This window comes from Acomys minous (assembly GCF_964271855.1).
Source record: "Acomys minous genome assembly, chromosome: 7".
NCBI classification, from domain to species: domain Eukaryota; kingdom Metazoa; phylum Chordata; class Mammalia; order Rodentia; family Muridae; genus Acomys; species Acomys minous.
In genome coordinates, this window is record NC_140488.1 from 30,710,695 (window position 1) to 30,724,564 (window position 13,870).

The 13,870-nt window shown below is 34.5% G+C and overlaps 1 protein-coding gene across 5 annotated transcripts in view; it reads right to left on the reverse strand.

The window, feature by feature from the left end:
* Positions 1-13,870, reverse strand: part of STAG2 (STAG2 cohesin complex component) — a 134,158-nt gene that overhangs the window by 48,228 nt on the left and 72,060 nt on the right. For all 5 annotated transcript variants that reach the window (XM_084788734.1, XM_084788738.1, XM_084788736.1 and 2 more), the window contains exons 5-12: positions 11,399-11,495; positions 9,458-9,534; positions 7,163-7,367; positions 6,425-6,576; positions 3,320-3,393; positions 1,876-1,999; positions 583-681; positions 405-484 (exon numbers count right to left, since the gene is read on the reverse strand). In XM_084788734.1, coding sequence (XP_084644860.1) covers positions 405-484; positions 583-681; positions 1,876-1,999; positions 3,320-3,393; positions 6,425-6,576; positions 7,163-7,367; positions 9,458-9,534; positions 11,399-11,495 — 908 coding nt within the window. The remainder of the gene's footprint in view (positions 1-404; positions 485-582; positions 682-1,875; positions 2,000-3,319; positions 3,394-6,424; positions 6,577-7,162; positions 7,368-9,457; positions 9,535-11,398; positions 11,496-13,870) is intronic.

Here is a 13,870-nt window from a genome sequence, read left to right on the forward strand (position 1 = left end):
TAATTCATACCTATAAGTCTCAGCTAGTTGGGAGCCTGAAGCAGAAGATGCATCTGAACCCAAGAGTCTGACCACTCTGGGCAAAAAAAAAAAAAAAAAAAAAAAAAAGACATCTACCAATAGACAAACAGATAGACAGTTGGATGGACAGAATGGGGAAGAGGAAGAGGAAGAGAGAGAGAGAGAGAGAGAGAGAGAGAGAGAGAGAGAGAGAAAGAGAGAGAGGTGGGTGGTACATGGATGAATGGATGAATAAATGAATGAAGGAATGAATAAAATTTGTAGCCTAAAATGTTATGATTGAAGCTATTAAAATTTAGGCTTAAAAGTATGTGAGCCAAGTATACGTTAATATATTATCTAAATACCTGGAGATTAGTAATGTATAACAAACATATACTTACTGTAAAACAAGAGTGAGTAACTTTATTGCTTGTACTGCAACATCATATTCTTTGTCAAGGGTCATAGAAACAATTCTATCCTGAGAACAACAACAGCAAAAAAATTAAGTATTTTTAAAGGAAACAAGAAAAGTATTTTAAGCCATAAATAATTTTAAATACTTGAATGAATACTAACCTTGAATCGACTGGTAAATAGTTCCAGTTTGGAATTAAGCTCTTTGTTATAATAAAGCCCTTGTAAAGCAGTAAGACATTTGAGTCTTACTTCACCTTGCTAGAAGAAATGAAGAGAAAATATATTCAAACCATGTACTTCCACACTCAAAATTTTAAACAGTATTTACTCAGAAACTGTAATGCTTCATAATGAAAAATAGAAATCAGTACAAATGTTTAAGATTGAGGAGTTACAACATTATTATTTCTGTAAGTCAATTGATACGAATTTCTCAAAAATTTATACAAAGCCAAAATGATATACGTTTGTAATCTCAGCACTCGGGAGGCAGAGGCAGGCAGATTTGTGAGTTTGAGACCAACCTGGTCTACAGAATGAGTCCAGGATAGCCAAGGCTACACAGAGAAACCCTGCCTTGAAAAACCATGAAAATGTATTGGAGCAAAACTACTGTGAGAGTTGATAGCAGGTGTGTGTGTGTGTGTATGTGTGTGTGTGTGTGTGTGTGTGTGTGTGTGTGTGTGTGTGTGTGTGTGTGTGTATTATACAATGTTTTAAAACATTTAGAAGAATTTCATACAGGGAATTTGTCCAAGGCTAATGAGGTATCTTAAGGATGATAGTTTAACTGCGCGCAGTGGTGGCACACACCTGTTATTCCAGAACTTGGGAGGCAGAGGCAGGTGGATCTCTGTGAATTCGAGGCCAGCCTGGTCTACAAGCGCATTCCAGGACAGTCAAGCCACACAGAAAAAAAGCCCTGTCTTGACAAGCCCCCCACTCCCAAAGAAAGAATGATAGTCTAAAGTTAGAAGCCAAACTGGAAGACATAATTTGACTAAGACAGGGTAGAATTTATTAAGACAGGGTAAAATTAAAAAGATAAGTTGAACTGTAGGGCTGTGGCAGAATACTTATTTAGCTCGGTGTCAAGCATTAAAGCAGTATTCAGGACTCAATAATGCAGGGGTCTTTGAGCTAGTGACAAAGTTTGACAGAGCAGATAGAAAAGAATTAAAGGAGGGCTTTCAAGGGATGTGGCCCAAAGTACAGATATCTAGATATATTTTTGATAGGGGGAAATAAAATCTCTATATATAGTCCTGGCAGTACTGAAGCTCACTTTGTAGCTGAAGCAGGCCTCAAATTCAGAGAGAGCCTCCTCCTTCCTCTATTGTGCTGGAATTTAAGGCATGTACCACCATACCTGGCTCAGACATTCACTTTATAAATGAGAGCTACATACAATCATTCCTGTGTATAGGTAGGAGTCAATGGGGCATATCTTACCTTATCATGCATAGTCCAACCAACATATTTTAAATAGCTGTCATTAAGGAAGGCATCACTATACATCTTCATCCAAATGCCAATCTCTTCAATGCATATAGCTCTGATTTCTGCTATTGCATCCCTAAATGGAGGAAGAGCGAGTTATATAATCAGTGCTGCTCTCCTATTGGGCATATGGTCTATTCAGGGATGCCATGTATTTCTCACCTACTATTAATATCCCACCAATATCAATTGTTACATTCCGTAGACCCTGTCTCAAGTAAAATCCTACTTTCACTTTTTACTCTAGACCAGCACTTTTACTAGACCACCTTTTTCTCTTAACCTTCCTAATGCTGCAACCCTTTAATACAGCTATTCATTTTGTAGTGATCCCCAAACATAAAATTAAATTTTCATTGCTAATTCATAACTGTAATTTTGATACTATTATAAATCATGACATAGTATGTGTGTTTTCGGGTGGTCTTCTGTAAACCTAGTGAACGGGTCATTAAACCCCCCAAAAGGGTTGTGACCCACGGGTTGAGAACCACTGCTCTGGAGCATACAATTACTGGGCTTGTGTTCATAAAACAGGCAAACTGGCATAGCAAGATCACATTCTTCCAAGTATAATTACTTTATACGCATAATACTTAGGCCAAGATGAAATGATTTAAGCTTATGATTCTTTTTTTTTAAAAGACTGAGTCTCACTATGATGTCCAAGCTGGGCTCCACTGATCCTATTGCTTCTTACTCTGGGAACTACAAATGTATCTCACCCTACTTGTACTTTACTAAATCATTTTGAATCCGACTTTTATATAGTGGTAAGTCACTGAAAGCAGAGGAATAACACAAACAAGAATGTTTTAGGAAACTTAAATAATCAATAAACATGAATATGATAAGGGAATAAACTAAGAGGATACTGGCATAAGAAACAAAAAAGCAAGAGTTAATATAGGAATAGTAAAACAAGTATTAAATAGATTCAATAAGTACCAAGTAGAGGAAAATGAAGTTGAATAAAAAAAGATACCAAGGTTTGCAAATATGTAAAAAAAAAAAAACTGTGCTAAGATTATCATTTTCATCTGCTAATTCAAAATAGCAAAAGACATCTTTAATCTATCCAAATTTTTCCAGCAATGTTAAATAGAAGAGTCAGGAATTAGCAACACAATATATCTAAAAGCAACTAAATATTTTGTATCCTAACTGAGTAACAGAGTACTTTCCAATTGGCTTAACATGACAAGTCAGACTTTTCTTTACCTTTCTTAACTCAGATAGGAAAGAAGATCAATGTCAAACCAGTAAGATGAATTTCTCAAACTTTCTCAGTGGCAGAGTTCATCCTCCATCATTTGTCTTACATTAACACTATTTCTATTACTTTATACTCTCAGTCTCAACCAATAAAATAAAATAAAAACTGTCTTTAACTTACCGGTATCTATGTACAAACACTCCTTTAAATATTGCATTCATCATATTTTCTATTTCATCTTGATTTTCCTGAAGCTATAAAGAGAATCACACCATTTGTTTTGAATCGCAAAGGAGAACCACCAAACAAAAAAAAAAAAAAAAAAAACCAAAAAAAAAAAGAAACCTTAAAAGTTGTTGTAAGTAACAATAAATATAGTTTTTGCCACTTTTTGCTGACTACATCTTTTTATTCTATGAGACTAAAGTAACCACAGAAGGAAAAAATGGTTATCAAGTAAATAACATCCCTTGTTTTCTTAAATATATGACTTAACATCTGAAATTTGGCTGATAAGATTATTTTTTTCTAATGCTTAAGAATTTCCATTTTACAATAAATACCTAAGTACAATAAATGCCTGTTGGCATCAAAACATGCAAGAACTTTTCATTTTTAATCTTATGAAAAATAAGAGTAATATAAACTAGTGTCTGCTCAAAACAGAAAACAGGGTTAAATAAATACATTAAAAAATATATTATTTTCAGGAAAGAATTGCTGACTGGAAATAATAAAGTAACATTACAAATATTGACTAGTTTATTCCTTATGTACATGTCTATACATATTTTCATTTTGTAACTTGAAAGTAAAAGGACTATAGCTTTACAATCTAAGGAAAATTAATTTTTGTCATATTTTTTTAGAATACATTTCTTCTCTGTATGAGTAGTATCCTGTATTTCCAAATGATACTAAGATGAGTATGTATTTATATCCATTACTTTATGTTCATTAACATAGTCAAGCTATGGAGTGATTTTCCAATTGTTTAAAATCCTCACCTTGGACTAAGGATGTATATCAACAACAGAATATTTTGCCTAGCATACCATTTCCTATCTAACAAAATAAGCAAAGAAAGGGAAGGAGAAAAAGCATGTAAGGAAAAAAGGTAGTGAAGGAAGGAAGCAAAGAGAAGCAACAGAAAAGATAGACAAAACATCCACGATCCTGATCTAGACAGAGGGATTCATTTGTGATTCGTTCCAGGGTATTCATCATTGAGATGTACCTGTTTCCTTTGAGTATTGTACCAAGACTTGAATTGGAAGCATTTGTAAGTTATTCTACGTATTCTAAGCTAACAATTAAGAATATAAGCATAATTTCAATGGGCAAAATATAATTCACATTTAGAATGAACCCATCAATAAAATATATTAAGTAAATTATGGTACAGTTGCATCAATTCTTCATTTCAAATTACATGAAAAAAATGAGGAACATAGGCTTGGAGAAACATGAAAAAATTTTTCCTCTGTTAATCTTTTGCTACTTTTTGGCAATCATACTAAGTAATAGGTTTCACTGTGACATTTTCTTTCTTTTTTTTTTTTTTAGGACTCGTTTATTCATATAACTTATACATATGAGTGCTCTATTTGCATGTGTACTTGCATGACAGAAGAGTGCATCAAATCCCATTATAGATGGTTGTGAATCACCATGCTGGTTCTGAACTCAGGATCTCTGCAAGAGCAGCCAGTGGTGTTAACCACTGAACCATCTCTCCGGCCCTCATTATGGCATTTTCTTTCTTTCTTTCTTTCTTTCTTTCTTTCTTTCTTTCTTTCTTTCTTTCTTTCTTTCCTTTTTCTGTGTGTACCCTTGGTTGTCCTGGACTCCCTTTTTAGACAAAGTTGGCCTTAAACTCACAGCAATCCACCTGCCTCTGCCTCCCGAATGCTGGGGTTATAGACGTGTGCCACCACACCCAGTCTTGTTATATATAGCACTTTCATCCATGATTTCTTTTGTTGTTTTTCTTCTTCACTCTAACCATTCCATTTGCCACCACAGTTAAACATATTCTCACCCTAGTAATTCCTTTTAATTCGTAAGTATGTATTAACCTTGGCACTCTTTCTAGCTCCATGACTCAACTCCATACACATGTACCAATGTAAAAATTTAAATTAAAAATTGCCTTTTATTTTTCTATTTCCCCCACAATGACAGGGTTTCTCTCTGTAGTCTAGAATTCACTCTGTAGATCAGGCTGGCCTTAAACTCAGAGACTGGCCTGTCTCTGCCTCTCAAGTGCTGGTACTGAAAGAATGTGCCATTGTCACTGCCTAGCTTGCCTTTACTTTTCTTAACTTTATTCAGTCAAATTGTTTGACTAATTCAAAAATAAACCATTTAAAATTTTAGCTTCTACTTTCTCCACAAAAACAAATAAACCACCAGGGTGAAGTAAATAATGACCTATCCTGACAATGATTTGAATTCTACTACATTATAATTTATTTGATTATGAAAATTTTAAATCCCATTATATAAATATTTTATCAACAATGATAGAAATGAATAAAAAACTTAAGTTATTAATACAACATCAAAAGATTTTATTTGTCATTGTTTAGAATTAAAGTTAAAACTCAATTTCTTGTGAAGCTGAATTTGGTGAGCAGATAAACAAGTGCTGCCCACTATACAGAAATGAATGATTTAAAGGCAAAATAAAAAAGCTTTAAATTGAGCCAGACAATAGTGGCACACGCCTTTAATCAGAAGGCAAAGGCAGGTGGGTCTCTGAGTTCCAGGCCAGCCTGGTAGTTTCAGAATAGCCAGGGGTATTATAGAGAGAAACCTGTCTCGCATTTCCCACCAAAAAGCTTTAAGTTGTTTTTCAAAAGGGAATTTATAGTAAGTATGAAATTTCATTCCATTTTATCATAAGCTGAGGAAGACAGTCAGGACAGACTGTCAGTAACATAAACAATACTAAGGCTTAGATAACTTCCCAGACTGAACCAAGGCATCTTATTTAAGAATACTAGTCAATAGTAGCCTACACAAAAAATGAACAGTGAGGTATTATTGGCATGGATATCTAATAAAACTTTAAGAGAGGTGCATAAACAATATTTAAATCTTCCTTGGAACTCAGTTATTGTAGCTCAGAGGTAAAGAACATAATTGAGATTCATAAATTCCTAAGTTCTATCTTTACCACAAAGAAAAAAATAAATACCATTACATTTATCTGAGTCTAGACCATAATGGTAAACAAGTACGTTGCAATTAGTAGACTAAATATTTAATACTATAGTTTACCTCTTTACGTTTTTGTAACAGGAGTTCTAGCCTCTCGTTGGCTCGTTTTCCAATCATTTTATTTCGTTCTGCTTCATACTGTCTTTGTGTGTTATCCATATTAATGCTAAGATTTAGTGCCACATTTACCAAAGCAGTCATCAACTTCATAGCTACGTTTTAAAGGAGAAAATGTTAAAATTAGTATAATAGACACAAAATGGTACTAAGAAGATGAAATTAAAAGAAATTAAGTGCAGAACAGCCAATCAGAAATAAAGCACAGAACTGCTAGAAGTGATAAAAGTTGATAATAGCACATAAATGATAGAATATTATGTGTCAGAAAACTGCTGTAAGCTTTTTAACAGCCTGAGGAATAAATCAAAAATAAAAACACCAACTAATTCTCAATAGCTCACAGTGAGCAGCTCAGTAATCACTATACACACACACACACACACACACACATATACACATTATATATATATATATATATATATATATATATATATTTTTTTTAAAAGTAGCACTGAGGATACAGAGGCAGGTAGCTGTCTGGGATTTGAGACCAGTGTGGTATGGATAGTGAATTCCAAGCCAGTCAGAACTACACAATGAAGTGCTGTCTCAAAAAATACTTTAAAATAAAAAAAGGGGGGGGGGATTCACATTATTTTAAATTGTTTCCTCCTTTGATGGTAATCTTTCTCATCTCTAACTAAAAGGAATGTCCAGAAAAGAGTTCAAAATACCAACCTGCCAGGGTGCTTGTATGTCGAAATGCTCTGACTTGTGAATCAGACAGTCCAGTAAGAAGTGAAATGACAGTATCCATCATGTACTCGTCATATATGATACTATATTGACACTGCCGTACTAATACACCAATGAACTCACAAAAACTGGACTTAAACTTCTTCCACTGAGGCCCAGCCATGGTTAGCGGGTAATCCCCACTATCCTAAAATACAAAGGTCAAATAGCAATTTATTTCAAGTTCATGAAGTCTTCCATTTACTTTTAATGCACCCTAGGTAAAAGCATGAAAACACTACTTTAGCTTACCTTCTTTCTCAACAATAAATTCTCAAAGAAAGCAAAAGAATACTGAAAGACAGATATATACCTCTTTGAACAGTATGGTTTAAGATCAAAGTATACATTTTAATAAACTTTACCTTAATGAATGAAATTAAATATCAATTATTGAGGCTAAAATATTAAGTATCCCCTCATCGTTTTTCTGAAAAGTACAAATATACCTACTAAATTTTTTTAGAATGAAAACAAAACATAATTATATCTTCATATTTGAAATAAAATTGTATTCTCAAGCAGTTAAAAAATGGAAAAAAATGAAGAGTTAAAATTTTCTATTAGTTTCAAGACACCAAATAGTCAATAGGCATAATAACCACAGAATTTAACAAATACAAAGTTGATGATACAGCTCAGTAGTAGAATATTTGCTAGCATGAGTAAGGACTTAAATCTGATCGCAAGTCCCAAACAATAAAAACCAAATTAAATAAATAAGAGAAAAGGAAATATTGCTACTACAGCTGTCAAACGCCAACACTATATTTTCCTTTGTACATAAACAGGGGCATTTGTCATTCTGAACTTAAACTGATATTCTCCATATTTCATGATTGGGTGGGTGGGGGCTCCCCTTCTCTGAGGAGTAGGTGGTGGATAGGGGAAATAGGGAGGGAGGTTGGCCAGGGAGGAGAGGAAGGAGTGGGCTATGACTAAGATGTAAAGTGAATAATTAATAAATTAAAAAAAATAAGTCCTAGGCTGAGAGTTTAGATTAGTAGTAGAACACATGGCAAGAGAAAAACCCTAGGTTCCATGCATAGCATGCATGCATACATGTATTCCTCTGTATGTGTGTGTGTGTGTACACATATACTTAAAATAAAAACTGTAAAAGGGTCTCTGACAAAAGACATGAAATAATTTAAAATCAATTTGATTTCAACAATTAACTTCATAATTAACATCTTAACTGTTGCTATATACAAGTTCTTTACTTGAGAATAAGGCCCTGGGTTCCATTTACCTTCTGAGGGGGATTAAATCCAGGGTGTAGATCATGTTAAATATGCACTCTTGCCACTGAGCTTCTGATGAGTTCATTTAATTGATTATATTGAAATAATAATTGTGAGCAATTTGGTTTGCTGAGATTTTCTTATCATACTTCAAGATGACTAATTCAAACTCCTGTTTTCTTTTAGTAAGAAGATTCTCACTAAAACATTTACTATTGAAAGATTTAAAATTAACACTGCTCATAAATACCTTCTTGCTACTAGTGGACTGATTGATAGCACTTAGTGGCATCAAAACCATTTTAACAACTCATTTCTTAGAATGATAGCTGAAAGCTTTTTCATTAGGCAGAGTATGAAAAAAATGACCAAATGAAACAAGTGAGACTTGAAAATCCAAGTTGTTTTAGAAGTGTAAAACTCCTGGTGCTGGAATACAGCTATAAATAAAACAAACACAAATTCCTGTCCTGAAGAAGAGTTTATCTTAGTAAATCTACCAATGATTTATTGGCAGCAATACTTCAATAATATTACTGTGATAATGGACTCTATTATATACACTATTTTTTGTGTTCTTTCAGTTGAATTATAAGTAATCATCTATATATTTCTTTATCTAAAATACCTACTTACTCAATTATTTGAACAAATCTTCATTTTCCAATACTTCAGAATGCTATATTCTAAATTGTGTTGTCTGATTTTTTAATTTTACAATAACGACTGTTACTAAGTCATTGGTATGTGCATACAATTTAAAAATGCTATGTAATTTTTAAAAATTACTCAATGCCACTTCCAGATCAACCTTATTACAAAACTATTATCTCATTTATATATAATGAAACTGATACTAAGGCAACTACCTGAGGTTGCGTAGTTATAACATGATTAACATCATAAATAATACTATAATATTAGTGCTTAAAAATATGTAAGAGCTAAGCCACAGTCGACATGAATAAAATCATTAGAACATTTAGAATATTACCTCATCAAATTCTTCAGTCATTTTTCGGATTATCTCAGAGTTCTGCATATGTCTAAACATCTCTGCTGTGACAACTCCTGAAATTTTGAAGTAACAAGTTAATAAATGAAGCAATGAAAAGAATGGTAGAGAACTTTTAATAGCACCCTACACTGCTAACAAGCATGATCAATTTTGACCATTACTACCCATGCTACTTTACGCATACTAAAATATGATATATAGTTGGGGAATAGGATGTAACAATTTTTGGGTACCCAAGTTCCTCGTGTAAAATCATGTCATACTATGCATATAATCTATGCATAGTGCCCTGTCTTTTAGAGTAATTCTACTATCTAATACAGTCTTAAAACTATGGTTGTTATAGTGCATCATTGTTTAGGCAATAAGAACAAGAAAAGGCTCTGTACCTACTTGGTACAAGCAAGTTTTGTTTTTTTTTTTTTTTAAATATCCAGATAGATATATATCCAGCGATAGATAGATAGATAGATAGATAGATAGATAGATAGATAGATAGATCTGCTATCTATAAAAAGATATAACTAAGTTTCACATCTTTAATATAGACAGTTAATGATAACATCAAAAATTTGAGGATGAATGTGTAGACAAGGGAAAGTAACAGATATAGTTCACTTTAACCATGCTCCTTTATTGGGCAAAACTATGCACAAAACAACTATATAATGACATCCACTAATCAGGCTATAAGATAAGTGTCAGTAGCACACTATAGGTCCGGTAATCTAGTGGGTGTTAAAAATTTGTAAAGATATCTTCAGCAATAGGGTCACGCTGCCAAGCTCTGGAGTGTAACCAGGAGCATTGAAGCCTGTATTACCAGGGATGGGGAATGCTTCTTACCAACAACACAAAAAAGAACTAATGTATTCCTAACAATGGGCTTTGTATTTCTTAGCCTGTGCATCCTGTGTTATTCAGTAGGGGCACTGTTGCTCCATGATAAAGTATCTCCATTTTAACTCTGTATTCATATATGAGAGCATGTGAGAGAGAGCGCGCGCGCGCGTGCGTGCGTGCGTGTGTGCGTGCATGTGTGTGTGTTTGTGAAAGGTCTGGCGAAATGGCTCTATGGATAAAACCATTGGATCTCCATTTTTACTCTCTATATACATACATGAGAGCTTCTGTGTGTGTGTGTGTGTGTGTGTGTGTGTGTGTGTGTGTGTGTGTGTGTGTGTGTGTGTGTGTGTGTGTGTGTTTAAGTAAACAGTCTGAAGCGATGGCTCTATGGATAAAACCATTGGCTGCTCTTCCAGAAGATGTGGGTTCAATTCTCAGCACTCACAAGGCAGGTCACACTATCTTAACTCCCAGTTCCAGGGGAACAGAGATCCTCACACAGACACATATGCAATACACATAAAATATAAAACCTTATAAAAAATTAAAAATATTCTACAAAGTAGGTTTCCATAATTTTTCCAAAAGCTTTTAAAGTTATTTATTCCTTCCTGTATTCTTTGCTTTATCCTACTCTTCGCTTCCCACCCAATTTAATCCTTCTTATTCTGTTATTTCCTTCTAATCCTTTATATATTGTATACTGACCTGGAAGACTTATTCCCTACTGGCTAGTTTTCATAGTGCTATAGGTAATATGTGTGCTACCAATGGAGAAAATAAACATCAATCTTACTATCCAAAAGATGAAACCTAACTAGATGCAAAAAGTAGGAAATCTAATAAAATACCATAAACATCATAAATTTCTAAGTTTTTAGATAAATTTCAGTGAATATACCTTTGTCAACAGTCTTCCTCTTACTTTGTTCTTTGCTTTTCTCCTTATACATTTTACAGATATAATGCAAATACTTCACTATCTTGACATTATTTTCCATGAAAAAGGATAACATTTCTTAAAGAAGCAGTTATTTGAGAATTTATGATTCTAAAATAAATATATTTTACCTTTACAGCCCGAACACTGAATAAAAAAGTTGATAAGGTCAAGAAGTGCTATATCTCGGTCATGCTTGTATGATTCTATCCAATCATCTACCACCGACTAAAGCAGAAAGAGAAAAGAAATGGTTAGTCTTTATTGGTTATTTAAGAAGGAAATAATTCTAATGGAAGTCACAAAATGATAGTATATAGTACCACATTAATATACATATTCATTTTTTAGTTGGAAGTTTTATTTTAAATAGAATCAATCATCTACCCTCTATTCATTCATAATTTTAGAAGCAACTTGGAGCAATGAGATAATTCGGCAGGCTAATGGACCTGAGTTCAATCCCAAGGATCCAAATAACACTAAGGAGAGAAACAGTCCCAGCTGCCATGAGTTGTAAAATGACTACCACAGATAAGCCATGACCCACACACATGATGTGAACACACATATACACACACACACAAACACTTTTTAAACTATTAAAATTTTTAGAAACCAAACACTAAGTTACAGCACACAATTCTATTCTAGAATCTACTGTCTTGGAGACATTAATAACATCCTAAAAAGTGTATCACCCGCATATTTTCTATATAAAAAAGATTCCTTTTCACAATTGTCACACCAGTATTTTGTGCTCTTAGCATGACATAGGTACATGCTTGTGTAAGTATACACATGCAAACACAAACACACACATTTTTAAAATTCTAAAAATTTGCCAGCAGTGGTGGTAACACATGCCTTTAATTCTAGCACCTGGGAAGCAGAGGAAGCTGGATTTCTGAGAGTTCGAGGCCAGCTTGGTCTACAGAGTGAGTTCTAGGACAGCTAAGGCTACACAGAGAAACACTGTCTCATTAAGAAACAGAAATTGCGTTATAATATTCAGCTTTATAAAGTATAATTATTCCTTTGTGATATTAATAATATCCCAGGAAATATATCATCCTTAAATTTTCTATGTAAGAAAGTAAATGTCCAGGGGTGTTGTAGACTAGTATGGCCATAGAAAAGTTGGTGTGGATAACAGCTCTGGACAACTCCCCTTGCATAAAAACACTGCTCTAGCATTTTCTAATGGAATACCAAACCTAGAGGCATATATTTGAGACCTCTTCCATAGGCCCTTTCTAGGCCTTGGATCCTGAACCCTTAAACAGTGCTTTCTTAGTAGGTATATGTGTTTGGGGGGATTGATGCTACAAATATGCTGGTTGAATTTTCCTGGTAGGATCTCTAGTTGCAAGCATCATATTGGAGACTCATCAGAGACTAACTGGTCTGCCAAGAAAGTCCAGCCCAGATATGGATAAGAGGACTAAAGGGAAGGAAGGTGAGAAAGAAGGTCCAGAAAAGTGAATACTTTTGGAGCGCTGCTTGGAGAGGTAGGTGTTCTGCAGAGTGCACTGGGTACCCCAGCTCCTGGAAGTGGAGAGGTAGGGATGCTGTATTTACTGAGGCTGTTTTCTTAAGTGATAGATGTGGGGCTTCCACATTGTCTCTTCTGAACACCAGCTATGTTTGGCTAAAGACAACTATTTTCCCCTACAAAAACAAATGCTCAGCAACATCTCTTATCACTTGAAGCTGAATAGATAGACTCAGGAAGCCTTGGTGCTGATCAATGATGCCATAAGGCAAGACTAAGACTCAAGAAGGATAAACACACTTGGGAGGCAGAGGCAGGTGGATTGCTGTGAGTTTGAGGCCAGCCTGGTCTACAAAGGGAGTCCAGGACAGCCAAGGCTACAGAGAGAAACCCTGTCTCAAAAAATAAAAAACAAACAAACAAAAACAAAACAAAACAAAAAAAGGATAAAACAGCTTGAGTGTTGCCAAGGGCAGACTAGAGAGGGAATGTGTATGTTATGGCATGTTAGCATCCTGCCTTGTTTTTACTTAATTGAAAACATTTAAAAAAGAGCTGTCAGGAAAGGGAGTGTAAACACCCTTAAGAGTGTACTGTATGCATACTAAGTCCCAGTGCTGTGTTTCATTTACCTCCAGCAAGTTAGGTATTTATAGCATTGCCCATCTGACTTTATAACCTTGAATGAACTGATGGACCAGAGTGTTGAACTGAACTGCTACTGCCAAAGAAATGGTAGGGCACTGAGTATATGATATTGACAGCAAAACAAGTGTTTGTTGCTTGTGCCCCGGCTGTTTTAAGTATTAAAGTGTTTTTTTTTTTAAAGTAAATGCCACACTTTCTGTTTTGTAAGACATCATGAACAAAATAAATGTAAACGTCAGTTTAAATGCACAAAAGTGATCAATGATGTCTAATAAGAACGACAGTGGGAGGCCTGGCGTGGTGGAGTAGGCCTTTAATCCCAACACTCGGAAGGCAGAGGCAGGCGGATCGCTGTGAGTTCAAGGGCAGCCTGGTCTACAAACGTAGTCCAGGACAGGCAAGGCTACACAGAGAAACCCTGTCTCAAAAAAACCAAACAAACCAAAAAAAAAAAAAAAAA